This window comes from Homalodisca vitripennis, unplaced genomic scaffold (genome assembly GCF_021130785.1).
Source record: "Homalodisca vitripennis isolate AUS2020 unplaced genomic scaffold, UT_GWSS_2.1 ScUCBcl_6660;HRSCAF=13969, whole genome shotgun sequence".
Classification (NCBI taxonomy): domain Eukaryota; kingdom Metazoa; phylum Arthropoda; class Insecta; order Hemiptera; family Cicadellidae; genus Homalodisca; species Homalodisca vitripennis.
In genome coordinates this window covers 52,426-68,524 of record NW_025782782.1, presented here as the reverse complement: position 1 = coordinate 68,524, position 16,099 = coordinate 52,426, and the positions used below count along the sequence as shown (strand labels likewise).

Below are 16,099 nucleotides of genomic sequence, written 5' to 3'. Positions count from 1 at the left end.
TCATTCTACATGAACTTCTCAAAACCAAAATGTGAATCTGAAATTTTTTATTAGAAATCTTCCATCAGTTCTCAATGTATTATGTTACAATATGATAATTACATGAGTTGGTAAGAAGACAACATGATACATTGGGAATCACATTTCTTTAAAAGGAAATTGATCAAGGCGTCATACATTGAATTACCAATCAGTCAACCATTAGTCGAAATTGGGCCATTTTGGTTACCAGTTCTAAAAAAATTGGTTTTGTATTATTTATCACTTTCACTGCTGCCTTCCTAATTTTGACAACTTTCTTACACTGCCACCCGTTTTAAATGATTTTTAAATAAATATAATGTTTTAAAAAACAATTATAAGAAAACCATGGGACTTACATTTTTTCTCTTTCTCTTTCTTTGCAAATGCTCATGCAAGAATATTTCAAACAGAAAGTCTTGTTTTAAAACTTAAAAACATGTTTTTTGTAAAAAATAAAAAGTTTACCAAAAAATCAACCATACGACGAATTAGCAGAACAACAACAAACGGCCGACGTGACACAACACCAAGTTAGTAAGCAAAACCACTTTTTTCCGATATTCCAAGTGACTGCCAACAACATTTCAGAGATCCATAGAGAAAGAAATAAAACCATGGAAATATCAAATGAGTCTCAATGTTGAAGTTCAAATACGTTTAAATGCATTTTTATTACTGTAAAATTCAGCACTGTCAAAAGACGACGGCAGTCTATAGAATTCCATGTGCGACGTCAAATGACGTTGTCGGCAGTGAAAATATTAATATAGTTGAAAGTAGTTATGAATGCTGGGCAGAAGCATATTTGATTTTGTTTCATATAATTTGCTATAATTTTGAAGACTTTTAATAACAGTTTTTAATAATGCCACTGATCAAGCCTTCCAGATGGGTAATTATGATATAATGCATTGCTGAATAATGCATGTGTGTTCACAAATAACACATTGTGTCTTTAAGAGACAGATCTCTGAAATTATCTTATATGGTACTATTTATACAAATACTATGCAAGTTTCCCCAATTGCAGCAGTTCTGTTTTTCAATGATGAACATAACAGCTGGTAGATTTAGGATGGCAATCTTCGTATTCTTCGAGATTCCCTGAGCGAACTTTTCCAGTTTCAGGGGCAATGACCTGAGACTGCTCTGAAATATTTATACAAGCACACCTGAATGTGTCTGCACCTGGTTCATACAGTTTGCGAGGAACTCCCAACCCAATCTCTCTCCACTCCCCCACTGAAATACATAAACAACTTTATATATATAATACTGTAATTTCAAGTTTCTTGATTTTTTTTGGTTTGTAACATAAACATTTAAATAGTATGTGAACAAACATTAGGTGAAGATCCACAGGGGTATTTTTTTCTTGCCCACAATCGATCCTATTGTATCAATAGCAAAATGTGACCGATGGGTTCACATAAATAAAAATGGCAGATTTCCTTAAAAGATTTTTCTTCTCAGGATGCAGTATTTTTGTTACATACTAGAGAAAGAACGAAAGGTTAAATCACAGACTGAACATCATTGTACAGATGTTCTTCTATATCATCCACTGTGAACTGATAAAAAAAACCCAAACCTTCAGTGAACTATCCGATATTATCTTGTGATAAAGTAATAAGTTATATACTATTCATTTTCGCCAAGTAGGTACTGTCTGTTTATAAAAATAATTTATTTTCTATAGATAACCTATACACAATATACTCCTGTACACACTGTACAAATTTCACATATTTATCCTCAGTCATTTGCTATTTGTACCTGATTACCTGACTTTAATTGCCTCCTTTAAATGCCAGTAATTTCACGAGAAGTGATCAAACAAATTGTGTCTACTTTTTCTGTATTTAGGGAAGTTATATTTTAGGGCTATGAAATTAACGTAAACATATTTACCAAACCCAAAATTAATTGCACCACCTTAATATCTTCAGATGTAGTGTAGTGGCTAAAACTATAAGTAGAAGGTTATGTTGGGTAGGATATGTATTTGAAGAAAAGAAGGAAAAGTTGTAAACGAAACATGGGCAGGATATCCAACAGGAACGAGGTCCTGTGGAAGACCCAAGAAACAATGGAAGGAGGTAGAGAGGTATCTAAGGAAATTAATAGGAGTGGAACAGGGTCCTGTAGACCAGGAGACATGGGGGCAGGTATTCCAGCTTGGGTACAGGGTGACCAGACGCAAACTCCTAAAAGGAGGACTTATGGGGGTGAAAAGGAGGACAATATTAAATATTCTTAAACTTTGTGAAAAACATTATCTATACATTATTATAAAAACACACATTATAAATGAGTACTGTATTGCTTGTGATGCAAATAAAAAACTCGAATTGGATTTTTTTTACTTATAAATCCAAAAATAAAAGGAATTCATATTATTAAAGTGCATAATGATGGATAACAGTATATTTTTAGGTTTTGTACGTGGCATAAGATTTAATTAATTATTATTATCAGTATTTTTCTCTTTAATAATTATAACTGATTTGAACAAAAATGTTAAAAATAATATTTGTACAATAATTGGAAATAATTTATTTCATTTATTCATTACATTATTAGTAGTTAAGCTATACCCATAGACATATATGAGATATTATTACTATAACAGAAAATAATATATGATGTATTATTAAAAAATTAGTCTATCACTCATAATACATGAATAGGAAATAAGGGGTAGTAGTGTCAGAGCAGTTGAGCGGATAGAAACAACACTGAGTCACTGAGCCGAAAACACTCAACATACAACTGAATCTAACAGCAGTTCACATGCCATGGCATTACGTGTGCCCTGCAATAATGTTTCATGGCCTGTCTTCGGGACTTCAGAAATCGGAAGAATATTTTAACGTGATGCTACTATTTTTGAACATTTAAATGTTTCGCTAAGAAGCCAGATATTTTCACCTAAGGCCGGACGTCTGGTCACCCTTCTTTGGGTATCCATGGCAATGGCCGTGAGTACGTACAGTTGACCCTTATTAGCCTACATTTTAACGAAAACATTACTCTGGTCAAATTACCTTCGTTTAGAGCACCAGACTCTACTTCCCTCCTCTGGAGTCCACTCCACATTGCAAGGGGGAAACATCAGCTTGTACCTGTTTTTGTCTTTCTCATCCCTCTCGGCCTCTTCTATACGAAGTTGGACTCTATGGTAGTATGCTGTAGGGATACCATGTTCATTGTAAAATCTCCCTACCACCTTTCCTGTTAGAACAAATTTTGTACCAATATATCAGTTACAACTTGTCTTTTTCACAGCTATACAAATATGATTTGTAGCTAATTATGTTATTTGGCCTATTCCACAATTTTAATGCACTTGTTAACCGTGACATAAAGAACCAGTGATATAACACATCAGTAAATGAGGGTGCATATTACCTAAAATATTATTGTGGAGAAAGAAAACAAAAATGGAGAAGGGGTGGCATACCAGTAGTGACAGAATTTTGTTAATTTGCTACAGGGAAATATTTTTTTTAAGCCAACTCACATGTGTCAGTTTCTTATTGTTCAATATGTCAATACACCATTGATTTTAACTGATCTCTAAACCACATGCATGTTTGAATTGTTTATTGTTTATGTGATATCAAGTTACACTAAACATAAAATGAGTACTAGTAGTTACCCACGGATTCGCACACAATGTAAATATTTTTAAACAGGTACACCATGAGCATATTCTTTTTAAATAGCACTCCAAACAATCAATAGAGCCTCAAAGAAAAGAATAAAACTTTTTAGAAAATACCTCTCAAATTTTTGAATTTCTCTCCAATATTTCATGGAATGCTCCAATGATTTCAGCAACAACTGAATTATTTTAGGCTAGCATGAGAAGTTTCAAACCATTCATCGAACTGTGAATTGTTCTGGCAATCCACTTTTCCTGAAGGTACTTAGCAAACCGCGGTTCTTTAAAATCTGTGAAAAAGAATTCCGAGCCCAAATGGTTCACTTTTCATTCCATTCAAACAAAATGCTCCCATTACGACCATCTGGAAATGATGATTTATACAAGCTTTTTATTTTGACAAACATTAAACCAGGTTTGGTAAAATCCAAGGAGGGGACATCTAGTTCACCATATTGTAGAGTGGGAAAATGCTAGTAGCCACTTTGGATAGGCACAGTCAGTACCGAACTGAAGCAATTCTTCTTGACCACTGGTGAACCTCATCATTGTCATGACATTCCAGGTGACGTTCCTTCCTCTTCTTCCTTCTTCTATGGGGCGGCCTACTGCCATGCACTTAAACCTCAAGGGCCTTTTGCACACCCCGGAAACACACCATGAGGCCTACCAGTCTATGATTTCAGCAGTTCCACAAACCGCCGAAAATAACCTATCAGGTCCTCCTGGGGAAATTCACCACCCTTGTCCAAACTACCAAAGATGGCATACCGCTTCCTTCAGGTGACATTACTAGTGATGACATATGTAGAATGTTTGGGGACAGTTTCACTGAGATTGGATTCCAAAAGCCACTAAACAAGGAAGCAAAAGTTACTTCCAGCTTCTTCCAGATTTAAATGGTAGTCTTCATATTTAACACAATTGTCAGATTGACTGTGTCAGCATTAAAAATACTAAGTATAATATAAAATACTAAATATTTACATATTATACGCACAAAATTATACACCTACAAGAGGTGGAGGTCAGATTAAGCCACTCCTGGTGGAATTACCACTATACACTTCTAGTGTTAACGGGCTGAATTTATTGGACCACTCTGTCACGAGGGAACACACTTGTGTTTTTAGCCACTCCTGGTGGAATTACCACTATACACTTCTAGTGTTAACGGGCTGAATTTATTGGACCACTCTGTCACGAGGGAACACACTTGTGTTTTTATTTCAATCAGAGGGTAAAAGCACTAGAACATATCATAAAAACCTTACCCTCGCACTCAACATAAAAATCCAAACACAAAGAAAAGAAAGAGTCACAAGGAAAAATTTAGTGATGACAAAATATCCCACGTCAAGCATTATTGTCATTGTCAAAGACATATTGGGGTCAACAGCTCCTCAGCTGCAAGAGCTCTATGAAGAGCCATGAGATGCATAAAGAGAATGGCCAGGAATTATTCCACCAAAATGATAACTTATAAAACCGAACATTTTCTTGCTCATCCATCGCCTCTTCCCATGTAATCAGATATAACTCATATGAGTCCATTCTCACCTTGGGTTTTTCCAAGTGCAAATCTCATCTCATCAGAATCCAATCTTCGATGGTGAATACCCGGACTTATTTTTGTTGTAGAAGTTCTAAGACAGTTCGGACACTTGGGGAAGAAGCAGTTGATGGAAAAAAACTGATCCACTGTGAGGCATTTCCAAATAATTATTTTCTGATCCATAACAGGGGTGACTGATAAACGAGAAAAAGCCTTCGAGAATGGCCTGGAAGACACCAACCTGGGGCTTAGCCTACTGTTTCAGCCTACATTGCTTTCAGTCATGACTGAAACACACTAATAGGAACAGGTTCAACATAGTCATCAGTCCCCGCCCAGTGCAAGTAAGGACATGTTTAGGCAAGAAACAGAAACTGCTCCATCAAGACACTTAATATTTGTAATTCTTTAAACTCTAAGATAGTTCTAGATTCTAATTCTTACAATAGAAAGCAAATGATTGATTAATGTTCAAAACATATTCAAATACATTCAGTCGGAATTAAAAATATTGAATATTGACCGAACAGACACTCTTAACCTCAGAACTAATTTAGATACAAGAATCAACACATGTGTAAGTGACCTTTAAAAATGTATTCCTTTTGATAAAACTTGAGCCAATCACTTAAACTGCGTAGCTCTTGTAAGCTTAAATCTTTCAACAATCGTCAGTAAGGCCACTCTCTGTAAAATCTCCAGTAACAAATGCTCGACTCCCATCTCGCCCTAAAACAGAGTCAAGAGTTAGCAACAGCTACAAATATTACATAGGGTGAAACTTCTTCATACTTTTTAAATTCAACATAAAGTTTGGTAATTTTAAAACTACACTAAGTCTATTACTGTTCCATAATTAAAAACAGTAAGTCCTATACTGAATGTGGGGATATTTTCTTTTTACTTTTGAATAACATTTGGTTAGCCAGTTAATAGTATTATGTTTGAATTAATAGAGCTGAAAGCCAAGGATTAAAGCTAGTTGATAAGAAAATCAGTAGGTTTACCTTGAAAACCATCTTCTAGGGTCCATTAATTTGAAAGAACAAATAATAGTACACATATTTAGAAATTTTCAATTGCACTGCAATCTTCCTCAACAAGTAGAGAGAATTCTAGTTACCTGCCCACTTTGGTTGTATAGTAAATATGGAAAGCAAGGTTGCCAATTTTTCACTTTTTATCTAGGCACCTTTATCAGTGTAGAGACAATGGTTGAGAAAAATTACAGTGAAATTGAAAATGTGTAAATTTATGTACTATTGTGCTCTTTAAAATTAGTTGAACTTAGAAGATACATTTCAAAGTGAGCTTGTTGATTTTCTAATCAACTAGCATGTAAGTTAATAGTATTAGATTATGTTGTTTGCAAACTAGACCAAAATCATTCTTTATTGCAGTAAAACAATTGACAAAATTGTATTGTAAACGTTATTTCATGATATCGATTAAAAAATCTATAAACAACATCTATAATAAATAATCTTTATTTTGCCAAAAAACAAGTACAAAACAGTACATTTTCGTATACAAGTACACAACACATTTTTTACAATACCATGAGTTCAAAATATAACAATAAAAAAGGTAGAATAAATTAACACAATAACAATATAAATAAATATAAGGCAAAATAAATAGGAATCCCCTAGGCAAAGCCTGAGCTGGGATCTCCATCACTTGTTTTAAACAAAAAGAATGAAACGGCTAGCAGCGAAACGTAACACATAGTTTAAAAATTATGTATGAAAAAGAGATTGATTAAAAAAACATACTGTGCCATTGAATGGAAATTATTTCTTTGTAACTTCAATGGTAAAAATCTCCTTCACCAACATACCAAGTAATTATATTTACAATTCAAAGAAATAAAAAGACACTAAAGAGATTTGACAAATACCAGTAAGCAAACAAATAGATGTACCAAAAACACATAGGAAATTCAGGCAAGAAGTAAGTGCAAGCGATTCAAAATGTTCAAGACTCAACCTACTTTACTATTTTTAATATTTTATCGACAGCTTCTTGTTCAAAAAGCCATTTTTTCAATTTTTTCAAAAACTCTCTCTGTGTTGTGAAGTCGCCAATTTTATAACTAATTATGTTAAATAATCGTGGTGCAAAACTACTGTAAAATATTTGATGTATATTTAAATTTGATTTAGGCACACTAACGACTTGGTACCGCCTAAGATTGTAACTAGGCTGTCTTGTTATTGAAAAAGCAGAGCTTCTAATGTAAAAACATTTTTAGGACTTTAAAAATGTATAAATACCGTAGAGGAAGAATTTTCATCTCAACAAACAGTGGCCAAGTATGTTCAAACCTTGTCTTTTTTCGAAATAAGTCTGATGAATCTTTTTTGAAAAATTACTATCGGATATAAGGTAGTACTGTATGTCCCACCCCAGCATGTGATACCATAGCTTATCCTGGATCCTACAAGAGCGTGATATACATTGACTAAAATTTTGTTAGACCCACACAACTGATTTAATAGGTAAAACTTTCTCAAACTGAAATAAAGCTCTTTTTTTAATTTTGAAATATGGTTTTTCCAGGTCAATTGATAATCAATGATTAAACCTAAATATTTCATATTATTGACTTGCTGTAATTCCAAACAGTCACAATCAGGAACAAGCGGAATAAGGCATTTAGTTTCATGAAATTTAAGTGGGAAATTAAATTTGGAGTCGAATCTCAGACTGAATAACATGAACTTAGTTTTTTCGCTTAATATCATAAAGTTTTTGTCAAACCATAACCTTAGGAAAAATAAATCTTTTGACATTGATTGGTAAAGCGAATTTAAGTCATGGTTTGCATAAACAAAAGCAGTGTCATCGGCAAACGCAACCAATTTACCATTAAAACAACCATTACAAAGATCATTGACATAAATTAAAAAAAGTATTGGTCCCAAAACAGAACCCTGCGGAACACCAAATTCAATTTTCCCTGGATCTCCCATGACGCCACCAATGTTTACCCTTTGTTCTCTCCCCGTGAGATAACTAGAAAACCAGTCAAGTGGTAAAACCTCTAATACCAGCCAGCCATAACTTATGAAGTAAAATTTCATGATCAATCGTGTCGAAAGCTTTTGTAATATCAATGAACAATGCAGATACCTTTTTACTATTATTAAATTGGCTCGTAAACTGATTCCATGAATGAAAGTAAGGCATCCTCAGTAGACATACCCTCTCGAAACCCAAACTGATTATTACTAAAGAATTTGTTTTTATTAAGAAATGAAAGTAACTGCTTTTTAACAACCTTTTCCAATATTTTTGAAAAAACTGAGAGCAAAGAAATTGGTCGGTAACAGTTTGGCTGTGTAGGGTCCCCACGTTTGAAGATTGGAACTACTATTGCACTTTTTAAGCATCTAGGAAATTCCCCTGTCATAAGACTGAAGTTATAGAGATATGTTAATATCGGAATAATACTGGGAGATATTTTTTTTATCATCGTTGGACTGACCTTGTCAAATCCTGGTGATTTGTTGTTTTTCAGACTAGAAATAAATGAAGAAACATCCTCACTTAAAATAGGTTGCATAAAAAAAGATTTAAGATTGATGCGTTGATTGAATACGTTGTCGAAAACCGTGTGCTGCGCTAGATTCGATTGATCTATTTGACCTCTCAACTTCCGAGGGGCATTTAAAAAATGTGAATTGAATTCATTGGCGATAAGTTTAGGTTCGCGTATAATACAAGATTCCCCAACGACCTCCCTTATTACAGTATTTTTTTGTATTTTCACCAATTAGTTCGTTAACTATTTTCCATTGTGACTTAACATCATTGATCGAACCCTCAAAACCTATCTCTAAAAAATGGACTTCTTTGAACTTTTTTAATTCTAAATTTAATTGATTTCGAAAATTAGTGTAATACTGTTTAAGTTTTACATTATTTGGATTTTTCATCAATAACTTGTAAATTTTTTTTTTTTTTTTCTCTTTTGAAGCTTAAATGATAGCCTGTCAGTAGTCCAAGGTTTTAATTTATGCACCTGTTTACTTTTATTTGAACGTACATCAAACTTGCATTTACCTATACTTAGTTCTAATACATCAATAAAGCATTGGAAAGCATCAGACACAGTATTTTTTTCATATACACAAGCCCAATCTACATTAATAAGTTCAGCAGTAAGTTTTTCCAAATCAATCTGGCTATAGTACTCTTCAGTATCTTTAATTATTGGACTGCAAAAGTGAATTGAAAACAGAACAAATTATAATGGAAAACATTAGCTTTGAAGTCAAACTGAAGATTGCCCTTTTTAAAGAACCGTAACCCTCAGGGGCGGTCTTACTTTCAAGGCCGTACGGGTAATGGCGACCCCGAGGTACCCTAGCTAATGCTCCAGATCCCTTCTCTTCTTGTTCTGGAGGCCTATGGCTGGCACACTTTTCTATGTGTCAGCCTATCTCTCTTCTTCACTCTCTTCTATCTGAGGTAAAGTTCCTCAACTCTTCGATCTAGTTTCCCTTTCATTTCTCTAGGGGCCAAGCCACGGTGGAACAGCGTAGGCCAGGGCTGAATGGCTGGTGGCAAACCAGTCTTTACTATGCGGACTCTGGACACCGGCGACCCTCCAGTTTAAAAGCAGCTTACCCAGGCATGCGGGGCTCTGTCTGGGTGGACCTTCCATTCCCTAGCTTCTCGTGGGAACAACATGGAAAAAAACAAACACAAAAATCAAAACAAACCAACCCTTGAAACAGTTCCTGAAGCTGTTTCAAACCTACCTCTTCCTGCTGAGGTAGCTCCTGAAGCTACCTCGCACATACCACCACCTGGCAACACAACTCAAGAGGTTGTTATGCCAACATCCCTACCTTCTCCTCAACAAAGTGCCTTAGGAACACAGGAGGTTCCATTGCACACTGAAGCTCCCATACATGGCAAGGCTTTATCTGAGGAAGGCAGCACAAGCGCTGAGGAAGCAAAATCCCTTCAAGATATAGAAGATCAGCTCCTCAACAGCCCAAGCACTCCCAAGTCTACAGGTACGCTGGATGATGCCACAGAGCAACTCGGCAACCTTAGAATGAAGAGGCCCAATCTCACCACTGCTCAAAGAAGAGAAGCACTAAAGGCTAAACTTCTCGAAAAGGGTGAAGCTTTTGACCCTTCCAAGTGGAGGAGGGGGAAAAAGAAGAGGAAAAAGAATCAAGAACGGCAGGAGGTCTCAACTGCGGGTGCCAAGGCGGGGGTGGGGTCGGCCAGGCGCCCCAGAGGCACTTTGGTCACCCCGCCCTCCGCGGAGGGACCCGCAAAGAAGGCTAGGAGGGAAACCCAAAAGCCCGAAGCCCACGATCCCGAGGCCTCTGGTAAGCACACCCAAGGCTACCTACAGAGAGGTCGCAGCAATAAAAATGGCCATAGCCCTCGAAGGCTACCCGGAAAGCGAAGCTAAGTGCAGAGCAAGGAGAAGCCATCGAGGACGCAATTATGGAAGAAATCCAACCCCTGGAGGATGGTTTCCGTTCCATCGTTTGCGGGCACCTACCTAGAGAAAGGTGTTTTAATTGCTTCCTGCATCAACGAACACACCAAACGTTGGCTGGAAGAAGTTATTCAAAGGATAAAACCTCTGGGAGATGACATCTCTCTGAGAGTGGGACTGCGTAAGGACATCTTGAGGTCCACTAGGGTGTTTTTCAGAGCTCACCCGAAGCTTCTGAAGAAGACACCTGAAAAGGTACTTGAGATGTTTAATAAGCAGAAACCCCAAACCTGAATGTAAACGAGTGGAAAATCCTTCCATCCAAGCCAGACCCGAAAGGTTACGGATTCGTCTGCTTCCTGGACGAGGTCTGCTACAAGGCTGTGAAGGCTTCCAACTGTAGAGCCAACTTAGGACTCTGGCAGGTCTCAATTGTCTCCTCGACAGTCAAGGACAATGCCACGAGTTCTACAAATCAACCTCCAGCACAGTAGAGCTGCCTCGGCAGCCTTCTGCCAGTTCTTCCTCCAAGAGGGAGTTGATCTGGCATTGATACAAGAACCATGGCTTCACCAAGGGAGAGTGGCGGGCCTAAATGAAACCAAAGGTAAGTTAATTTACTGCACCTCTCTAAGGAATGTCAGAACCTGCATCCTGTTGAGGAGAGGCTTGGATTTTCTAACCCTCAACGAATTCTGCTCCAGAGATCTTACTGTGGGCACACTGACCTGGAAGGAATGGAGGCACAGTGCAGAGCACAATTGTAGGCTCCGTATACCTGCCATATGATGCCAGGGAACTCCCTCCATCAAGAGACCTAGAGCTCCTGGTGGAAGAAGCACAAGCCAGACGTCAACAACTTCTTCTAGGTTGTGACGCCAACGCCCATCACTCTGCTGGATGGGGCAGCACAAACACTAACCCCAGAGGTGAGGCACTTTTACAATTTCTTCTAAGTAGGGACCTATTTATATGTAATAAAGGTAACCGCCCTACGTTCGCAACACGAATTAGACAAGAAGTTATTGACATAACAATCTGCACACAAGGTATACTTGGAATGGTTGATAAGTGGCACGTAAGCGAAGAGGCCTCATTATCGGATCACAGGTATATCCGCTTTAACCTGCAAGATGAGGCTGCAGAGGTCCTCTATCGCAATCCCAGGAGGACTGACTGGTTGGGATATAAGTCTGACCTTCAGTCACAGTTGGGATCGGTAGGCGGAAGGGTGCGATGCTTCACAGACATAGATCAGATAGCTTCTGACCTGCAGAATGCTATAATCAATAGCTTCCACGACAATTGCCCATTGCGACGGGGGAAGAGTCGAACCAATACTAAGTGGTGGACTGCGGACCTCGCTCGCAAAAGGGCTAATGTCAGGAAGCTGTACAATCAATGCAAAAGGAGCCGTATCTGGGAGTCCTATCATAGAGCTCTTACAGAATACAGCCTAGCGATTAAAAAAGCAAAACAAAGTTCCTGGAGGCAGTTTACACAGAAGGTAAATGAGTTAAGCGCGGCAGCTAGACTGCAACGCTTACTAGCCTCAAGTCCAACCGGTCACTTGGGATCTTTAAGGTCCCAGGGAGGTCAACACACTTCCGGGTCTAGTGATAGCCTCAAACTTCTCCTTGAGACTCACTTCCCTGACTGTATCTTTGAGAATGACGACACTGGAACGTCTGGTAACCGCGAGGCAGGCTCACGGCCAAGAGCTTGTCGTGGTAGCTGGGCCAATTGCCAGAAGGATTGTCACTCTCTCTAAAGCCAAATGGGCAATTTCTAAATTTGCCCCTTTCAAATCTGCAGGAGGGGATGGAATCTTTCCGGCCCTGCTTCAACAAGGGCCGGAGAATCTCCTTACCCTTCTATGTGAACTATTCAGGGCGAGCCTAGCCTATGGGTACATACCACAAGTCTGGCGTCTCAACAGGGTGGTCTTCATCCCTAAAAAAGGGAGAGCGGGACTACTCTGTCCCTAAATCTTTTCGTCCCATCAGTTTATCTTCGTTTCTTCTACTGAAAACATTAGAAAGACTGGTGGAGAGGCACCTGAGAAAGGGAGTTCTCTCAGACACTCCCCTTCATCGCAACCAACATGCATACCAGCAAGGCAAATCCTGTGAATCAGCACTGCACCAACTAGTCAGTAGGATTGAGGATAGCCTGTCCGCCAAGGAATTGGCATTGTGCACCTTCATAGACATTGAAGGAGCTTTCGACAATGCCAAATTCACTGCAATGGTAAGTGGAGCACAGCGACGTGGCCTCGAGCCAGCTCTGTGCCGGTGGCTTAGGGCCATGCTGTGCTCCAGACGGATCAGGGCCGATCTTAATGAAGTATCGCTTGTGATCGCACCCACAAGGGGATGTCCTCAAGGAGGCATCCTGTCACCTCTACTGTGGAACCTAGTAGTAGATGGTCTACTTGAGGACCTTACTAACAACGGAATCTATGTCCAAGGATATGCAGACGACATAGTCCTTATGGTACAGGGAAAATATACAAATGTTGTTGTTGATATCATGAATACCAACCTTCAACATGTACACAACTGGTGTCAGGGAGAGGGACTGAAAGTAAATCCCTCTAAGACAGTAGTTGTACCATTCACTAGGAAAAAGAACCTAGAGTCTCTTTCTAGGCTGAAACTCGCATCCACTCAGCTGGAGTGGTCAAAGACAGTCAAATATTTAGGACTGACTCTAGATCATAAGCTTACGTGGAATGATCATCTTAATAATATCCTGCACAAAGCAAAGTGGGCGCTCATGACGTCCAGGAGACTTGCAGGATTCTCATGGGGCGTAAAACCCCACATAGCACTATGGCTTTACAAAGCAGTTGTAAGGCCTCAAATCACTTATGGTTCATTAGTCTGGTGGACAAAGGTGAATCAGGTAACTGCCAAAGCCAAGCTTGAAAGCTTACAAAGGCTTGGCACAATCTTTGTAACCGGAGCATTCAGGAGCAGTCCCTCAGCGACCCTCGAGGTGGCTTTAGGACTTCTACCTCTTGATGTCCATATAAAAGCTGAAGCGCGTAAGTCAGCTTATCGGCTGATGGTTGCTGGCTTGTGGAGGAATGGCGCGTCTAACGCGAGCCATGGCGCCATCACTGAAGCTGTAAACCCAAGCGCTATTCTCGAAATGGTCTCCGACACAATGAGAACGGAGTTCGTATTCAATAAGCCATTCTCTGTTGACTTCTACTCCAGAGATGAGTGGAAATCGCAAGATAACATCCCAACAATAAGAAAGAGCTTTGTCTGGTACACGGATGGCTCGCTTATTAAGGGTAGAACTGGATATGGAGTGTTTAGTCAATCCCCTAGAACTGCCCTTAGCGGCAGTTTGGGTCGGAAACTGCTCCATATTTCAAGCCGAAATCTATGGTATCCTAGCCTGTGCCAACCTAGGCCTCACCAGAAGGTACCAGGGAATGAACATCTGTATAATGTCAGACAGTCAGGCAGCTCTTAAAGCTCTTGACTCCAACAGCATTTCATCCAGGCTTGTGTGGGAGTGCTTTAACACTCTCTGCAAGCTTGGATCACGCAACTGTGTGCGTCTTGGTTGGGTACCGGGCCACACAGGCATAGGTGGCAACGAATGCGCCGACAGGCTTGCCAAAAGCGGAGCAAGCATGCCATACATCGGTCCAGAACCGAGTTGTGGTATAAGCAAGTCAGCCGCTTACCAAAGTATAAACAAATGGTCCAGGAAGACACACCGCGTGCGGTGGCAGAGTCACCAAGGACAAGCACTCGGCAAAAGACTGCTTGCCGATTCTAGCTCCGGATTCACCAGATGGCTGATGGGGCTGGGCAGGGATCGGGTTAAGCAAGTGATTGCCTTGATCACTGGACACGGCCACTTCAGGAAACACCTAAACACTCTAGGTTTACGAAATGAGGCCTCGGAGTGTAGACTCTGCAATAAGTCTGAAGAGACTGCAAAACACATAATACTGGACTGTGAGAGACTGGGAGCAAGGAGAAGGGCTCTTTTCGGTGACAAACAACCAGGCGACGAACCAGATGCTAGTATCGGGGAAAAAGCTTCTTAGCCTAATTAAGGGCACGAAGATAGGCTTACCCCTCTAACATCAAAGGGGCACACAATAAGCTCAGGTTGACGTGTGAGGATCTATGAATCCACCCCAATATCCCAAAGGAAAAAAAAAAAAAAAAAAAAAAAAAGAACCGTACAAAAACATGATCTAAACATGTAGACGAATTTCCTTTAATTCTAGTGGGTTCATTAACTAAATTTAACATTCCCTTGCTGCTCAAAAGGCTCAAATAATTATCGCTCTCAGCTGACTGACTCAATATATCTAAATTCATATCACCTACCAAAAACAATATTACGATTTCCTAGACCCGTTAATACATCCTCAATATCATCAATGAATGCGGAGCGCAAGGCAGAGTGGAGACGGTAGACTGCGATCAGTGTAAAGCGCTCAAGGTCACTGACTCTGACGTCTAGCTGCAGAACATCAGCTGATCTAATATCATCTCTCTCACTCACACCGCTACACTGATAACAGTCGCGGACGTACACTATGGTACCTCCCGCCCTGTACTCCTCATTACAATTAGCAAAAGCATTGTAGCCAGAAATTTTATAATAATTCAATTCAGCTTTACTAATCCATGTCTCAGTTAAAACTATTATATCAGGAAATAATCGAGCAGATTCTAATTCACTTAAAAATAAATTGAAATTCTGCCTTACGCTTCTAATATTTTGATTTAAAACTACTATACTATTAGTGTTATTAATATTTCACAACAAAAAAAAAAGTGTCGGATTGATAACTAATACTAGCCTAAATATACAATTTTCTAACCTCATTTCCACAAACTGTAGTTCACAATTTATCCAGGTCCGCCAGCGAAGTTACAACTTTCACAGGTTCTCCCTCCGCCTTCCTCATTAATATCTTGCCTCCTCTGATCCATAGATACGTGTAATGTTTTTCACTTTTCTTTTCCCGGGCTGCGTTCAGAAGTCGGCGTCGTCCAGGGCTCAGGCTTTCATTAATATATATAGGCATCGCAGGACTTGCAGTTAGGCCTATATCGTGCGTATTTAAATTACGCTTCACTCGCCTTTTTTGGAGGACAGCCTCAGCATCCATGCGTCGGGTCATCTTCACTATAATTCCAGGGGGCTTGCCAGATCCTTCCCTGTTTCGCAGTCTATGGCAAGCACTGATCATATTTTCATCTATCGTCAGGTCCAAGGCTCGCCCCACTGTTTTCACCACCTCGACGATCTGCTCTCCTCTATCAGCCGGGATACCGTGTATCTCGATAGTATCCCTCCTGGAATACTGTTCGATGTCGTCCATACGGCTCTCGAGCAT

General features: G+C 39.3%; 1 protein-coding gene and 1 pseudogene across 1 annotated transcript; both read right to left on the bottom strand.

Annotated features, from left to right (window-relative positions):
• Nucleotides 1–817: 817 nt before the first annotated feature.
• LOC124373916 lies at nucleotides 818–4,240 on the bottom strand (annotated as a pseudogene).
• An 11,361-nt stretch (nucleotides 4,241–15,601) lies between these two features.
• LOC124373915 lies at nucleotides 15,602–16,099 on the bottom strand. The gene has a single exon (XM_046832228.1). The coding sequence runs from the start codon at nucleotides 16,097–16,099 to the stop codon at nucleotides 15,602–15,604; it is 498 nt and encodes a 165-aa protein (XP_046688184.1).

What these genes read in the sequence shown, in the direction of transcription:
- LOC124373915 (XM_046832228.1), bottom strand. Translation starts at nt 16,099, where the DNA reads ATGCTCGAGAGCCGTATGGACGACATCGAACAGTATTCCAGGAGGGAT.